This window comes from Aotus nancymaae, unplaced genomic scaffold (assembly GCF_030222135.1).
Source record: "Aotus nancymaae isolate 86718 unplaced genomic scaffold, 86718_ANA_hifiasm-v0.15.2.pri h1tg000016l, whole genome shotgun sequence".
Classification (NCBI taxonomy): Eukaryota; Metazoa; Chordata; class Mammalia; order Primates; family Aotidae; genus Aotus; species Aotus nancymaae.
This window is the reverse complement of record NW_026988428.1, coordinates 49,310,092-49,324,160: the sequence shown is the minus strand read 5'-3', so window position 1 is coordinate 49,324,160 and position 14,069 is coordinate 49,310,092. Positions and strand designations below refer to the sequence as shown.

The 14,069-nt window shown below is 42.3% G+C and overlaps 1 protein-coding gene across 5 annotated transcripts in view; it reads right to left on the bottom strand.

Annotated features, from left to right (window-relative positions):
- The window catches only part of HMGA2 (high mobility group AT-hook 2), a 135,650-nt gene extending 123,178 nt beyond the window's left edge, over window positions 1-12,472 (bottom strand). For 3 of the 5 annotated variants that reach the window (XM_012444962.2, XM_012444963.2, XM_021670229.2), the window contains exons 1-2: window positions 11,544-12,472; window positions 8,833-8,919 (exon numbers count right to left, since the gene is read on the bottom strand). In XM_012444962.2, the coding sequence (XP_012300385.1) occupies window positions 8,833-8,919; window positions 11,544-11,654 (198 nt within the window). In that variant the 5' untranslated portion in view covers window positions 11,655-12,472. The remainder of the gene's footprint in view (window positions 1-8,832; window positions 8,920-11,543) is intronic. The other 2 variants (XM_012444964.3, XM_021670228.2) reach the window with 2 other exon arrangements.
- Between the last annotated feature and the right edge of the window lie 1,597 nt (window positions 12,473-14,069).

The following is a 14,069-nucleotide window of genomic DNA, read 5'->3' as shown; positions in this document are numbered from 1 at the left end:
AAAATATCCCAGGCACTCAACTGTCAGTCACACATGTTATGTTAATCCTTACAGCAGCCTTATGAAGTGGGTATTATCATTTCTCTTATTTTGTAGATGAGCAACTAAGTCTTAAATAGGTTAGGTATACCACTGGCTCAAGGTCACACACAAAGTGGCAGACCTGGGATTTGAACCCCGTTTTGTCTAACTCTAAAGACTGTGCTCCTATCCTTTTAACAATGCTACTCCCCCTTAGGATACAGGCATTTGCTACCATAAAACATACGTAAGGAGACTAAAATTGTCACTGATTCAGTTAATTTCCCAGAACAAAAGGAAACCTGGTAGCTTTTAGGAGTTCTATCTAACCATCAGATTTGTACCCTCTGAATCATTGTTTATTACTTTTGAATGGCTCCACAAGGGAATCATTTATTGTCAGAGGTCATTGTCTTACCTTCAGTTCCAAGGGCATGAATTGAGTGAAAGCCCGGAGTGCCAAGTAAATCACACCCTCTTCAGAGCATTGCCTCATAGAGAGAGGGAGGTGTCCTGAGAAGATCACAGACTCTGCCTTGGAAAGTTTAGATTCCAATTCCTGTTCTGCCATTTTAGTTTTATGACTTTGGGCAGGTCCTTGAAGACCTCAATTTGGTTTCATCTGTAAAATGGAGATGATACCTCCTGTGAGACATCATTCCTCAAGGTACTTAGAAGTGCCTGCCTCCCATGAGGTGCTCCGTAAGTGTTCTTTCACTCCTAACTAGATGGAACCCTTAAAGGGAGTTTTTCTTCAAGTTAGTTCCCTCTCATAGAAGGTTTGGTCAATGCAGGTATTCCATGACACCCATCTGTCACCTTTAGAATGAAGCTTTTAAGGAATCCTTTGGCAATTGCATAGTGAGTTACACATAAGTACAGAGCTCTCTAGCACAGAAGCAGCATCTGACTTAATCTTTGGGAGCAACTGTTAAGATTGCACAGTTTACCCAGTAGTAAATTATACAAACATGGAAAATAGAAATCCTTTTTAATGGGAATGGGGGTGCAAAGTGGGGGTGGGAGAAGGAGGCTATTGACTTTAGGAACTAACAGTGCTACATCAGGCTTTTTCTGAGAGGTTGTTATGTTTCAGGGGCCACGATGTGATCCTGGTGTATCAAAATCTATTGAAGGGAGAGGTTTGTTTTCTTTTTTTTTTTTTTCTACAAGGGTTTCACTGCATTTCAAAGTCAGAAAAAGCAAATCTCTCAAAAACAGAAAAAGCCCTGCACATAAGATGAGTTTTAAATGAACATCTCATTTACAAAAAGCCTATTGAGAAATAAAATTTGCACCATTAACTGAAGGGCACAATATCATGATTATCACTCGGACTTGTTAAAAGCAAACTTGCTCCTTGGTCGTTCAGGCCAGTGTTACATGTAAACTGAAACTCTCTTCTGAGACTAAATCTAGGAGAAACACATTAGCTGTGCTGTGTGGCGACGATCTGGGAGGTTTTCATTGTTCTTTAAAACCCACATTATTTAATCATTCTAATCAAACTCCACAAAGTCTGCAAAACAAGTTAGGGTTTCAGTTTGTAAACCAACTTAGATCCAGGATTTTTACATATTGGAAAACACCAGCTTTAGTATTGTTTTCCTGTGTTTAATGCTCTTCAGGATATTATTTTTCAAAAAAGACAAACAAAACATTCAGGGGGCTTGTTTTGTTTTAACATATGCAATACTGTAGAAGAGTATATTTGGTTTTCCTTTGCCAGAATAGAATTTGGTTTTATACTGCAAACCCATATATAACAGACATAACTAATTCTATTTATTGTTCACATCGAGAGAGAAAAGGGAGAGATGGTAGGAATTCTCATTTGTAAGAACTGAAATTTCAGACTATTACCAGCACTATTACACTAATATTTACAACAATCATATCTCATTAAAAGTGTCATTTCCCTCTTGCTTGCCCTCATTCATATTTTTTATGTTTTAAATTTTAGATTCAAAACTGTATACTTAATTTTATGAGATATTTAGAAGCAAGTCCATGAGGATTGGGAGAAATGTTAAATGGGAAATGTGATTATTTTTTTCTCTAAGAAGTTTTGGTACTCCAGGCTCTTCAATGTACTGCACATTTTAAAAACTAATTAGGAAAGAAATTCGCAAACATATCTCTTGAGCTTAAAAACAGTACTTAGCACTAGTGCCTGGTGTATAGGATGTGTTCACTACATACTTGTTGAGGAAGGGAGGGAGCGAGGCAGAGAGAGAGGAAGAAAGGAAGAAAGGGAGAAAGGGAGAAAGGGAGGAAGGAAGGAAAGGAGGGAGGGAGGGAGGGAAAGGAAGGAAAAAGAAAGGAAGGAGGAAGAGGGGAGGGAGGGCAAGAGAAAACGAAGAAAGAAAGGAAGGAAACACGTGTTTATATTATATATGTGTCTTAGTTCCGTCTTCAGAATTCCAGAGTTCAGTAAAACTTTAGAAATAATTTCACTTAGCCCTCTCATTTAACAAAGAAGAAAATTTCTGGATTTGCTACAATCTCCAAAGACATAGCCCTGTGATCTATTTGGGAGCCAGAAGTCTTGGTGGGTATCAGTTGCAGAAGGTATACATTTCCAATCCTTTTATAACCTTTGGAGTGGCCCTTCAAAGGTCTCTCAAAGCCTAAACTCCAACCCGCATTTCAGGTCACTGGAGATAACAGAAATCTACCTTGTAACAAATATTTTACAGAACATTCAGCAGCACATAGTAGTAGAAAGAGTCCAAGCTTTAGAATTAAAGTGAATTCAAACCCAGGTGCTACCATTTACCAGAGTTGAGTATCAGACATGTCCTGGTTTACATCTTTGAATCAAAGTTTTCTCATCTGTGGAATGAAGGCCACAATGCCTAAATCAGGATTAAAAGAGCTAATATACATGTAAAGTGCCTGACAAAAGCGATGGCATTTAGCAAGTAGTCAAATGTAACTTCTTCGCTCTCCCCTTATTATAAAATGCTACCCACAAAAATAATACTTACCAATTCTATAAGTTTCCAAAATGACTTTCCAAGCATTATCTTACTTAAGTAGGCCAGGGCAGCTGTTACTTCCCCTGTTTTACAAATGGGAGATTAAGCAACCTGCCCATATTCACAGATAGTAGAACTGAGACCCAATCTGATTTCAAGGCAGTAAAGTGTCTGTTCTTTGGACAGCTATTCCCATATAAAATAAAACTGCCATGGGAAAAGTTTAAAAATAGAAGATAACCTTCTAGGGTGAAAATCAAATTAATAAAAGCAATATATTTCCAAATTTCCTATAAACACATGGGCAAGAGCAGAGGTCAGAAACTAAGAATAATTCAATTCTGACTTCAGGGTCAGGTATAGATGGCTATTAATTTTTTGCTATTACAGGTTCTCTCATCGTATTTTTTTATGTACTATGATACAGCCAGAACTCCCCCACTTCAAATTCATCAGTGCATCTGTAAAAAAAAAGGACTAGAAAAATATTTGGTGTGATGGTGCCCTGTTTTGTTTGCTTGTATCTTGATTTGCATGAAGCCCACTATCCAAAGCCTAGAAAGCACATTCTATTTCCTTCAGTTGCTATTTTTAAATATATAAACAGTATAAATCAATGTACACTGACATCAAAGTCGACTATACGAATCAGTCCCACTGAGCATTGAGGAAATTCTCATTTTACCTTTTTGATAATCCAGTACTGTGAGTTTCCTAATTTTATATGCAACACTTTTAGCCTTGAAAAGACATTACGATTTGCTATCACAATACATTTTCCAATAGGAAACATAAGTAACTCCCATCACCCACTGTAGTTCCTGCTTATTACCCAAATTAGCCCTTAATGTCGACTCTGGTGTGTCCTTATTTTGCGCATGCTTATCTTCCTGTATACAAACACTAAGTTAAAACCAAAGCCAGAATGATAGGCAAAGTTATCATTTTCAAAGTTTAGGATTCTCCTCTTCCAAATCTCCCCTCTACCTCTTTTGTAATCAGAAAAATCAATAGCAATGAAACAAGAGATCATTGCTATTGCTCACAGGAGTTACCTTCTGAGCAAACATTATCCTAGACAAAAGAGAATGCCTGCACTACTCTTCCCTAAATTAAATAGAATATGCCATTCAGAATTGCTCAGTGTATTAAAACAATATGAAATAACGCAATGCCCTAACAGATAGTCAGTTCTCTACTTCCCCTTTTCTCCTGGTTGGCAGAACAAAGATTCATAACTAAAACCTTCAGAATCTAGGACAGTGAAATTAAATTCTGTTTCCACCTTGTGCCTTCTGCTCTGGGAACTGCAGAAAGTCAAGTAACAAGACAAGACAGGTTTGAATGATTTAACTGACATAAAGTGCTCTTCAGCAACCATCTACTCTCAAGAAAGAACTGAAATGCAATGGAATACCAATCTGGTATATTCTATCTTCTCAGCAAAACGATCTGTTGAGAACTTGAGATAAAAATGAGCCAGGAATGTAGGTCAGCCAGAGAAATGAGAAGGCTTCAAGTTCAGAAGAGTTCAGAAGGATGAGAGGTTCCAGAGAAGTAGAACTATGGGTCCCTTGAAATAAAATTACTTCATAATTCAAATGTATTTTAATCTCTCATATTTGGATCATAATCTGTGAGGATTCAAAGCACTGCCAGATAGAATGTGCTGATGCATTAAGTAAGGCTTTGTCTTCCCTGGCAAAATGAAAGAAAAAATGAGTCAATTGTTTAGGTAAGTCAGCCTAAAATATCAAGATAATGGAACAACAATTGGGCTTTACTTAATTCCACCTGCCTGAATTCATTTGTATCCTCAGATAGGGCCCTGAATCCCACAATGAAACTTACCTGTCCATTGAAACACAGAGGAATTAAACTAAATCATAGTAATTCAATTTAGAAACCTTAGGCCAGAATTATATGATAACTTACAATGTTACATTTCTTAACTCACCTATAATAATGCCTTTGGTTTCTCCCTTCAATCAGGCCTACTATATTCTGAAGAAAATTCTGTCCTCACTCAGCATCTATGCTGAATGATTTATCTGAAATGGTAACTAAAACTCATCTTCTCTCTTCCTAAAACATCTGTGATTGGTGTTGGTAATGATTATGAAAAGCAAACCACATTTCTAGGAGTGTAAATGATTAGGAGGAGCGTGGAGTAGTCTTTACAGTATCTAATTAATTCAGGCCTTCTTTTTACAGCAAATTGAACATAGAGATTAAACATTTGCTCTGAACACATTGTTTTAACTATAGCTACTTTATCTAGATATTTTCATTCTGTACTTTGACTTTTACACCTAAGGTCAAAAGGGTAGTAAAGCAAACATATGACATGATGAATTAGGGTTATCTCACACCTGAGATATTTTTTCAAAATTTTCATTATCCTTCCAATAAAATTTAATTCAACCTCAGAAAAAAAAATTTCCTAAAAATATGTGAATGAGAATTGGCTTAGAATTTTAAAATGAATTTGATTTGAGACCTTCAACACTGAAGGATTAGTGACAACTCCTCCAGTATTCTGTCATGATTAAAAAAATACAACAAAACCCTAAACTAAAGGAGATTATAACTTCTTTCTCTCTAAACATTTGGGAGCTGTGAAAATGCTAAGATTTCCATCCAGCACAATGAGGAGAGTAAAGCAAAGCAAAACAAAACAAAAAAGGAAGTTAAGACATAACTGGTTATAGGTGTAACTCAGACCAAAAACTAAATAAAAGGTTAAAGATATGCTCACACAGACATATACACACATGGACAAATTAATTATTCAGGAAAATGTTAACTTCTGATTTCTTTTCTTTTATTCAGGTAACTATATGAAACTTATTCAAGGACAAATTTTGAGCACTTAGATTGGAGTTCTGAGAAATGACTAGCACTGTCACACAATGGTCATGCATAGTAATTCGTTTTAATGGAATATTAAGTAGACTGAAGAATAATTATATTCTCTTCCAAAAGTTCCAAACACAGCAAATTGTGTTTTTATAAATATGTTTGTTTTACATACAGTATAAATTCATTTTCTACTGCTTATGGTTTGAAATTAAAGTGATGGCTAATTTGGTAGTCATTCACTTGGTCTTGCAATATTCTGCATGCATGGTCCAGTTTCACACTGTTAATTTTCTAATAAACAGTTTTGTTTTCAAATGTCCCAAGGCCAGTTGCTGAGTCCAAATATAAACTTTGTTAGTCAAGAAACTCCAAGCAGCAAGAAATTTTAAGCATATAACCATCAGGATTTCAGTGTGCATTGTAGATCCTCTAATTTTAGGATTCTTTCTTCTCATACACTTACCAGTCTTTGCAATGTATTTTTCACTGTGATGGGTCTCAGTTTACAGGAAAACATCCACTTTGTAACTCATAGAAGACTTCTCATATCTACTCTGGTCAGTCTCACGGGGTATGTTTATCTTATGTGCTATGAACAATATAATTTTTTCTAAAAAGATTTACATTTCAAAATCCTGACAAACATGTTTTGTTAGAATACTATATATGCTTAATAAACAAATATGTTTGAAAATCTTGTTTATATAGAATAGTAACATACTCAACAAATTCTGATTTGAAAGTGAAAATACCCTAAGTTTACACATGCCATGAACAATTCATCAATGTCATTCATTATTTTGCAAAGTATTATCTTCTCCAGATGAAGCGTAATTTATAAAACTAAAGACAAATAACAGTAATGTTATGGGCAAATGTATTTATTCATTTTTATTACGAGAGGGATTTTTATAATAGCATTGTGGGAAATAATGGTGTCTGAAAGAATGAAAGATTCTAGAGAAGGACTTCTTTAGAAAAAAGGAAGCCTACTTCTATTTTGGAAATTGGAATAATGTATACATACACATGAAAAATTTCAGAAAGATGAGTGGCCTGGGGAGTCATTTACAAATGCCTGTCACTAGAGTCACTAAAAATAAATCCACCCTTACTTAGGAATAGATCAACTTAAAAAATTTTGCTTTAGGTGGTAAATTAGGCAGAGTTCTTAGCTTCCCTTTTCTCAATACAAATTTTCTTACTCATGGTAAGCTTTTTAAAATGAAGAGGAGGTGATGGGAATATTTCTTTCTATTCATTCAGAAAACACGGAATACAGTGAAACATGGGAGACAATTTATTTTCGTTTTTAGTATTGAATGTCAAATTACTTATTTATGCTGAAATTTAAAGATTTCTTCCTAGGAGATATTATCATGATGCATTTTTCAGAGAAATTACAGCATGGCTTAAATGTATGTTAGCTACCTAACAAGATATTCATTTGTGCAACTCCTTAGAATAAAAGTAAATTAGGTAAACTCCACACTTATGCAACATAGAGAAACTCCTTGGTAAAATCAGTTCTTTTTAGTTAATTTATAAATGAGGTAAAATGAAAGAAATATAGAGAAACTCCTTGGTAAAATCAGTCCTTTTTAGTTAATTTATAAATGAGGTAAAATGAAAGAAATATAAAGTATTCATATTAGGAATACCAGATTACACATTGCCACTTTTAAATAACATGGTCACTTAGAGCTATTTTAAAGTTCATTGATTGATTATGAAATACAATTAAATCTAAACTCTAAGAAGCAATTAAATTTAAATATATTAGAAATATGCTCCCTCAATTCTGTTCAAAACTGTTAATACAGACAAGAACTCATAATTACTTCCTAAAACTTTATATGTGCTATTAGTTGCTGTGGCAGTATACAACACTGAAAACCATCACACATGTTACAGTTAGTACCCAAAGTCACAGAGAAAACCACACAAAACATGAATCCCCAAACAATGAGCATATAGTCCTTTCTAACAAATACTGTGCATGGTGTACTCAAATCCGTTGAAAAGGTATATCCAAATTTACTTCTGATTTTTGAAACTTTGTTCTCAATTACTATACAAACCTACAAATAAAATGCAGAAACTTTTTTCCCCAATTTATTTATAAAGCCAAAAAAGTGACTGGTACTTCTCTATACATGCATTAACCTTGACATAGTTCCTCTTTGCTAGCTTAAATACAGCCAACCTTAAGTTATCTTAAACTGCAAGTTTAAATTTATTAAGAAAACTGAATGTCACATTTAACTGGGTTGTATTCTGCCCAAAAAGAGATATTAAATGAGCCAAATATTTGTTTAAAAAAAAGTTTCATTGTCCAATTCAGACATCTCTATGTTACTTGATGAAAGGCTTTTTGAGATTATACTATACTGCAGGTTTATTGTGAAACAAACAGTATACTTTATTATCACAATTAAAGCTGTAAAATTCACAAATTTTTTCCACTATTCCACAACTAGATTTACTTCTAATTGTCATCTATTTGGCAAAATACTTTAATAGGGGGATTTGGTGTGCAGTAGCCATGTAATAAACACAAAGTAAATCAATCTCTATCATTTTTCAGAGGTAATTGCAAAAACTTTATCACCAGACAAAATCTATAGTTTTGATTTGTTTTTAACCGTTTACAACTGGTACAAATAGTAATTGTGTCATTCTCCACCCCCCTTCCTTCCTCACTTCTACCCGTTTTAAGGTTCAAATTATTTGATAGCTGTTTGTTTGTTTCAAAATAACACTGTTAAGTATCTTCGAAAACGTTTAATGCTGAGCATCTACTTAGAAAAAAAGTTAACCTCCATCTAACTAATGTTAAATATAGGAAATGAGTCTTGGGTTACCCAGTTGGGACAAATTTCTAGGTGCAGAGTTAGAATGGGAAAGTTACAGGGAGGCTCCTGTAGTCGTTGATGAAGTTAGGAGAGCTTGACTTGAGAAATCTCACCTTTTGAGCTGCTTTAGAAGGACTCTTGTTTTTGCTGCCTTTAGGTCTTCCCCTGGGTCTCTTAGGAGAGGGCTCACCGGTTGGTTCCTAATTGTGAGGGAAAAAAAATGCTGTTGTGGCAAGAACGTCTGAAAGAAATTGACCCTGACTCTTTAGCTATATTTTCTGCATGTGCTGCTCAAAAGAGCTGTTGGAACACATTCAGTTCAAGCATAAATGGATGATGATGGTACAGAGTTTACAGAAAGGAGAAATAACTATACTTTTAATCCAAGGGTTCAAAGAGGAAACTCTATTTTGTATATGAAAACTAGATTCTACTTCAAACCTAAAATGGTAACAAAGGCTGAAGAGGCTGCATGTCCTAGAAAGAAAGTCATATACTTTTAAGGTTTAAAATTTACAGAGCTGTGTATTTGGCAACTCATAGGAATAATAAGCATTTTAAACGAATACCACTCTCCATTATACTAGCATTTCAAACAGAAATATGAAGCTAACATCATAGATGTTTCAACAATCTTCCATATTGAAAAGGTGGCTTTTAATCATCTTTGTATACCTGCCTTCTAGGTGGATTATGATTCAACTGACACATTCTGAGTGAAATACTGAAGGAATTATTCAAGTTCTTCAATTCAAAATAACTCCATTCCCCCTAAAATTTCCAAATAATTATGGCAAATCTATGGTGGGAGGTTTTGCTTGAATTATCTAGTTAATCGCTTCAATTCTCCACTTCCTTTTGGAGATGCTGGCATGGTCTCCAGTCTAAATTTAAATATCTTTTGATAAAAATAAACATATTTTCTTCAAAACTCTCTTTTGAGAAAACTGTTACGGGGGTGTAGTGGAGAAATCTAAAAGGGGGTAAAAATAAGGAGGAGTGGAGTGTCTGGGAATGAGAAATGGAAGCAATCACTAGGTTTAGCAAAACTTTCAATGGCTCCTATGCCAAGTAGTAAATACTCAAGTGGTTAAGAGAATGCGATGATTAATATTCCAGATCCCAAATATTTATCCAATGAATCATCTATTCACATTTCATTCAGATTCGGTGATTAAGTGAGACTAATTAACTTAAAACCCATGAAAGTCCTCAATGAAAATTCGCATCCCATTTAGAGAATCCGGGGAAGGTTCCCTGAAAGCTTCTGTGGGACCACTAGCGCCAGTGGGCACATCGAGAGCAAACACATCGGAGACACATTTTTCTTTCTTTGTGAACTCTGCCTTAACTCAAAGGTAAAGCATCCAATCACCTCCAGACTCCATTGTAATTTCTTTTCGAATTTTTTTTTTTTGGGGGGGGGCGCAATTAGTGAGTCAGAGAGAGCTGGGTGGCGAGTGGGAAACAAGGGGGGGAGGGCAGAGACTTCCTGGGAGGTGTAAAACAGGATTCAAATGCCGTGTAAAGTGTCGCTAGGGCAGAGCGGGAAAACTCAGGGGCCTCTAAATCGGCTTGTTTCCTTTGATGATTTCAAAAAGGTACAACGCTCAATTTTTCTAAAATGCACTGGCAAGCAACATTGTTCAATTTCCTCACCTTGCTCTCGGGCAGCTTTGGGACTCTGGGATTATTTTCTAATCAGCCTGTTTGCCACGAAGGAAGCGAACTAAGGCTAAGGAGCGAGCAAGTTTTAAAGCCCGAGGAAGTGGAGTTTAAATGTTCTCAATAGACATACTCCGCTTCAACTCTGCTCGCCGCGGCTTGGAAATTACAGCGAACAAAACCCCCAGCCCTGCGCGCTGCGCGCAGCTCTGCGAGCGCCGGCTGCACGCTTAATTGGTTGCATCCGCAGACAAAACCCTCCACTCCGCGGGGTCCCGGGCGCCCCTCGATCGTCCCCTACCCAACCCTCGGCCACTGGCCTAGGAGAAGAACATTTAATGGCTGCAGCTCAGAGGCGCGGGATCCAGGGGCAAAAGGGGGACCCGGCGCCTGACAAGGAAGCGACCCTGGCTACTCTGCACTCTCTCGGACACTCCTTTCAACGCGCTCTTGGCGGGGCGAGTTAACCCGGTCTCACGGGGAACCAGGCTCACCCGTAGCCCCTGCCCCGGGCCACCTCCGGCGGCCGCCGCACCACGTTTAAAGAGCCCGAAGAGGACCAGGCAGCTGGGTCCCCATGCGTTCTTTGTCGGGAGGGCGCGAGTCTTGGGCCACCGAGAACTTGGAGGAGGGCGCCAAGGGGGTGGCTGCGGCGCGCCAGCCCCCGACCCGCGAGCAGACCCGAGAGGCGGGAGAAAGAGCCTCCGGCCCTCGGGATTACACTCCCTTCAGCTCAGATCCGCCGGAGCGCCCGGGTCCCCGACACCTCCTTTCCCCCGGGCAGTTACAAAACCGTCTCGGAAAGCGCCTGCGAGCCCGGGTTTGTCAAACCCTGGCCGCTTCCAGTCACCGGGCGACACCGCGCCACTCGGGGCGGTGCACAATAGCGAAAGTCCGAGGACGCGCTTCGCCCGACCCCACCTCCCGCCTTCCCCCGGCCGCCCGCCGCGGCTCCCCATCTCCCCGCCCGGAGGGGCGCTGGCGCCCCGGGTCTGCTCGGCGCACTCGTGGGGTCTGCGCCGCTCCCCCCCGCCGACCGGCGGACTGCGTGCGACGACCGCGGCGACTGGGCTCCCGCGCTCCGGCCGCCCCGCGCGTGGCGGGGCCCCGGCAGGGGAGACGGAGTGGGCTGGTGTCCCCTCCGCGCCCGCGTACTGACTTGCTGCTGCTTCCTGGGGCGGCCGCGTCCTCTCTTCTGAGGCGCGGGGGCGGCAGGTTGTCCCTGGGCTGAAGTGGACGGCTGCCCAGCGCCCTCGCCGCGTGCGCTCATCCTGCCTCCCGCCGCCGCTACCGCCGCTGCAGCCGCTTCGCCTCGACCGCCCCGGGGCTGCCCAACACCTTTCGTGAGATGAGGTGATAGGGCTGGGGACGCCGGCGGGGCGAGCGCGAGCTGGCGGGCTGCGAGGGCTGCTGTTGCTTAGGCTGCCGCCGCTGCCACCATCAACACCGGACGTCCAGCGGCTGCCAAAAAAAGAAGAGGGGAGGAGGAGGAGGAGAGGAGGAGGCGCTGCCGGTGGCGGCGGCGGCGGCGGCGGCGGTGGGTGGGTGCCGGAGGTGGAGGTGGCGGTGGAGGTGGAGGTAGCGAGAGGAGGAGGGAAGCGAGGGAGAAGGAAGAGAGAGTTTGAGGTGGCAGAGGCTCCTCTCGCGGGTTGGGATCAGGAGTTGCGGGCACCGGGAGCACTTCGGAAGCGGCTTGGAAAGGGGAGAGACTGGGAGAGAATCGTGTCCCTTGAAATGTTAGGCGGGGAAAGAATTCCTCCTCCTCTTCCCCCCAACCCTGCTCCGCAGAGAGAGAGAGAGAGAGAGAAAGGGAGAGAGGGAGAGAGAGAGAGAAAGAGATTGAGATTGAAAGTGCCTTGGGCAGTCGGAAAGCAAAGGAGGATGGGGAGATTCCGCCGGGATAGGGTCGGGCGCGGAGCACAGGCAGAGGACAGAGCAGTGGGTGGCACCTCGCCTCCTCGGGTGGCGGGAGCAGGCGGCAGCGGCACCGGAGAGTCGGTGGGGGACGGGCTGCTCGCTCCTGAGTCTTGCACCAAGCGCGCGCTGCCCGGGCTGAAAGTTTTCTGAGTTCCTACCCCAAGATTCAAGTGGGATGAGTGTGTGTGAGTGTGTGTGAGTGTGAGTGTGTGTGGTGTGTGTGCGTGCGCGCGCTTGCGCTGGGGGGGGGAGTGCCCACCTCTAATCGTGGGCGGATAAAGGGGAGGGGGCTGCGCAGGAAGAAAAGTATGAGGAGGAGGGAGGCCAGGCGGACCCCGGAGCCAAGGCGCCTGGCCGCTAGCCAGCGGCAGCGTTCGAAATACAACTGCCTCGGCGGCGGCGGCGCCCGGATGCCACCCGGAGCCCGGCTCACGTGCTCCTGCCCGGCGGCGGGGTTAAAGGGACAGGCCGGGATCCCGGGCAGGCTCGCCGTGGGCCTAGCCCCACCCGCCGTTCGAGGTCACCCCTGGGCGGTTGTCCTGGGAAGACGCGGGAATGAGACTGTCCCGGAGCCACGTTTCGGGGCTCGGCCTTTACCTGCGCCTCCACGGTGCCGAGCCAACACTTTGCAGGAAGCGTCTAGGCTGCACCCGAGGCAGCGCTCCGGTTCCCTGTGAGTGGGAAGGGACTGCAGAGGAGTGGAAGAGGGTCCCTGACAGCCCTACTCCGCCTCGGAATGCCCTCACCACAGAGCCTGCGGGAGGGCGAGCGCGCACATACACGGACACATGCACGCAGATACACACGAACACGCGTGTAAGCACATGCACACTTGCACGCAGATACACGGGGGCACGCATGCGCTTGTAAACACGCGCATTTACACACACACACAGGCACGCAGATACGCACATTCGCAGACACGTGCAAACAATGTGCACACACACAGCGCGCCAGCTTCTTCATTGAACTTTTTTCTCCAGGAAAGACTAGAGGCGATCGAAGTTCCCTCCCCAACCCCTCCCCGGGGATCCGACATTCGCAGGGTAAAGAGCACCTCGTAGATTCCTAAGACCACAATTGCACTAACTGCCCAACTCTCCCTTCAGTTTACCTCGATTTAACCTTCTGCCTCAGAACTCTTTCTGCCAAGTCCTAATTTTATAGCCTGGGCTGTTTCTGAGTTATGTGAACACCATAATGGCCACAGTCCATTTTTAAAAGGTGGAGTACATTTTTAAATGTACCTCTTTTCATCCTTGAATAACACAAAACTGAAAAAATTAGGTTCAGATTTTCACACATCACACCCAAAATTATTTTGGACTAATTCCAAAATAAAAACTTTCACCTGGGGAAGAATTTCTTTTTTCAAAGATACAGACCACCGAGGAATAAAAACGCCTACTTTGCAGCCCTAAGCAGGAGTTAGGCACCGCCAGGTTCCGCTGTGCATGTGGAGGAGGCGCATGTAAATGTCTGCTTTGGCGCGGCAGCGCTGATTGGTCCGCGTTGCCATTTTAAATCCATTTCCAGCTGCCCTTTGCAGAGCTGGGACACTTCTCTGCACTTTGAGTGCTCTGCAGGAACCCAGGGTTTCTCCTGGGTCTGGGAACGCTTTGCTATGATGGAGAGGGAGAGCCTCCATCCCTCCGGATGGAGCCCAGCAGCTGACTGGGGAGGGAGGGGTCTAACAGGAACCAAAGGTTTTCTGTCAGGGCTTGACTGAAAGATCCTATCTTCATCAAAGGGATTGAAATTTCACCTA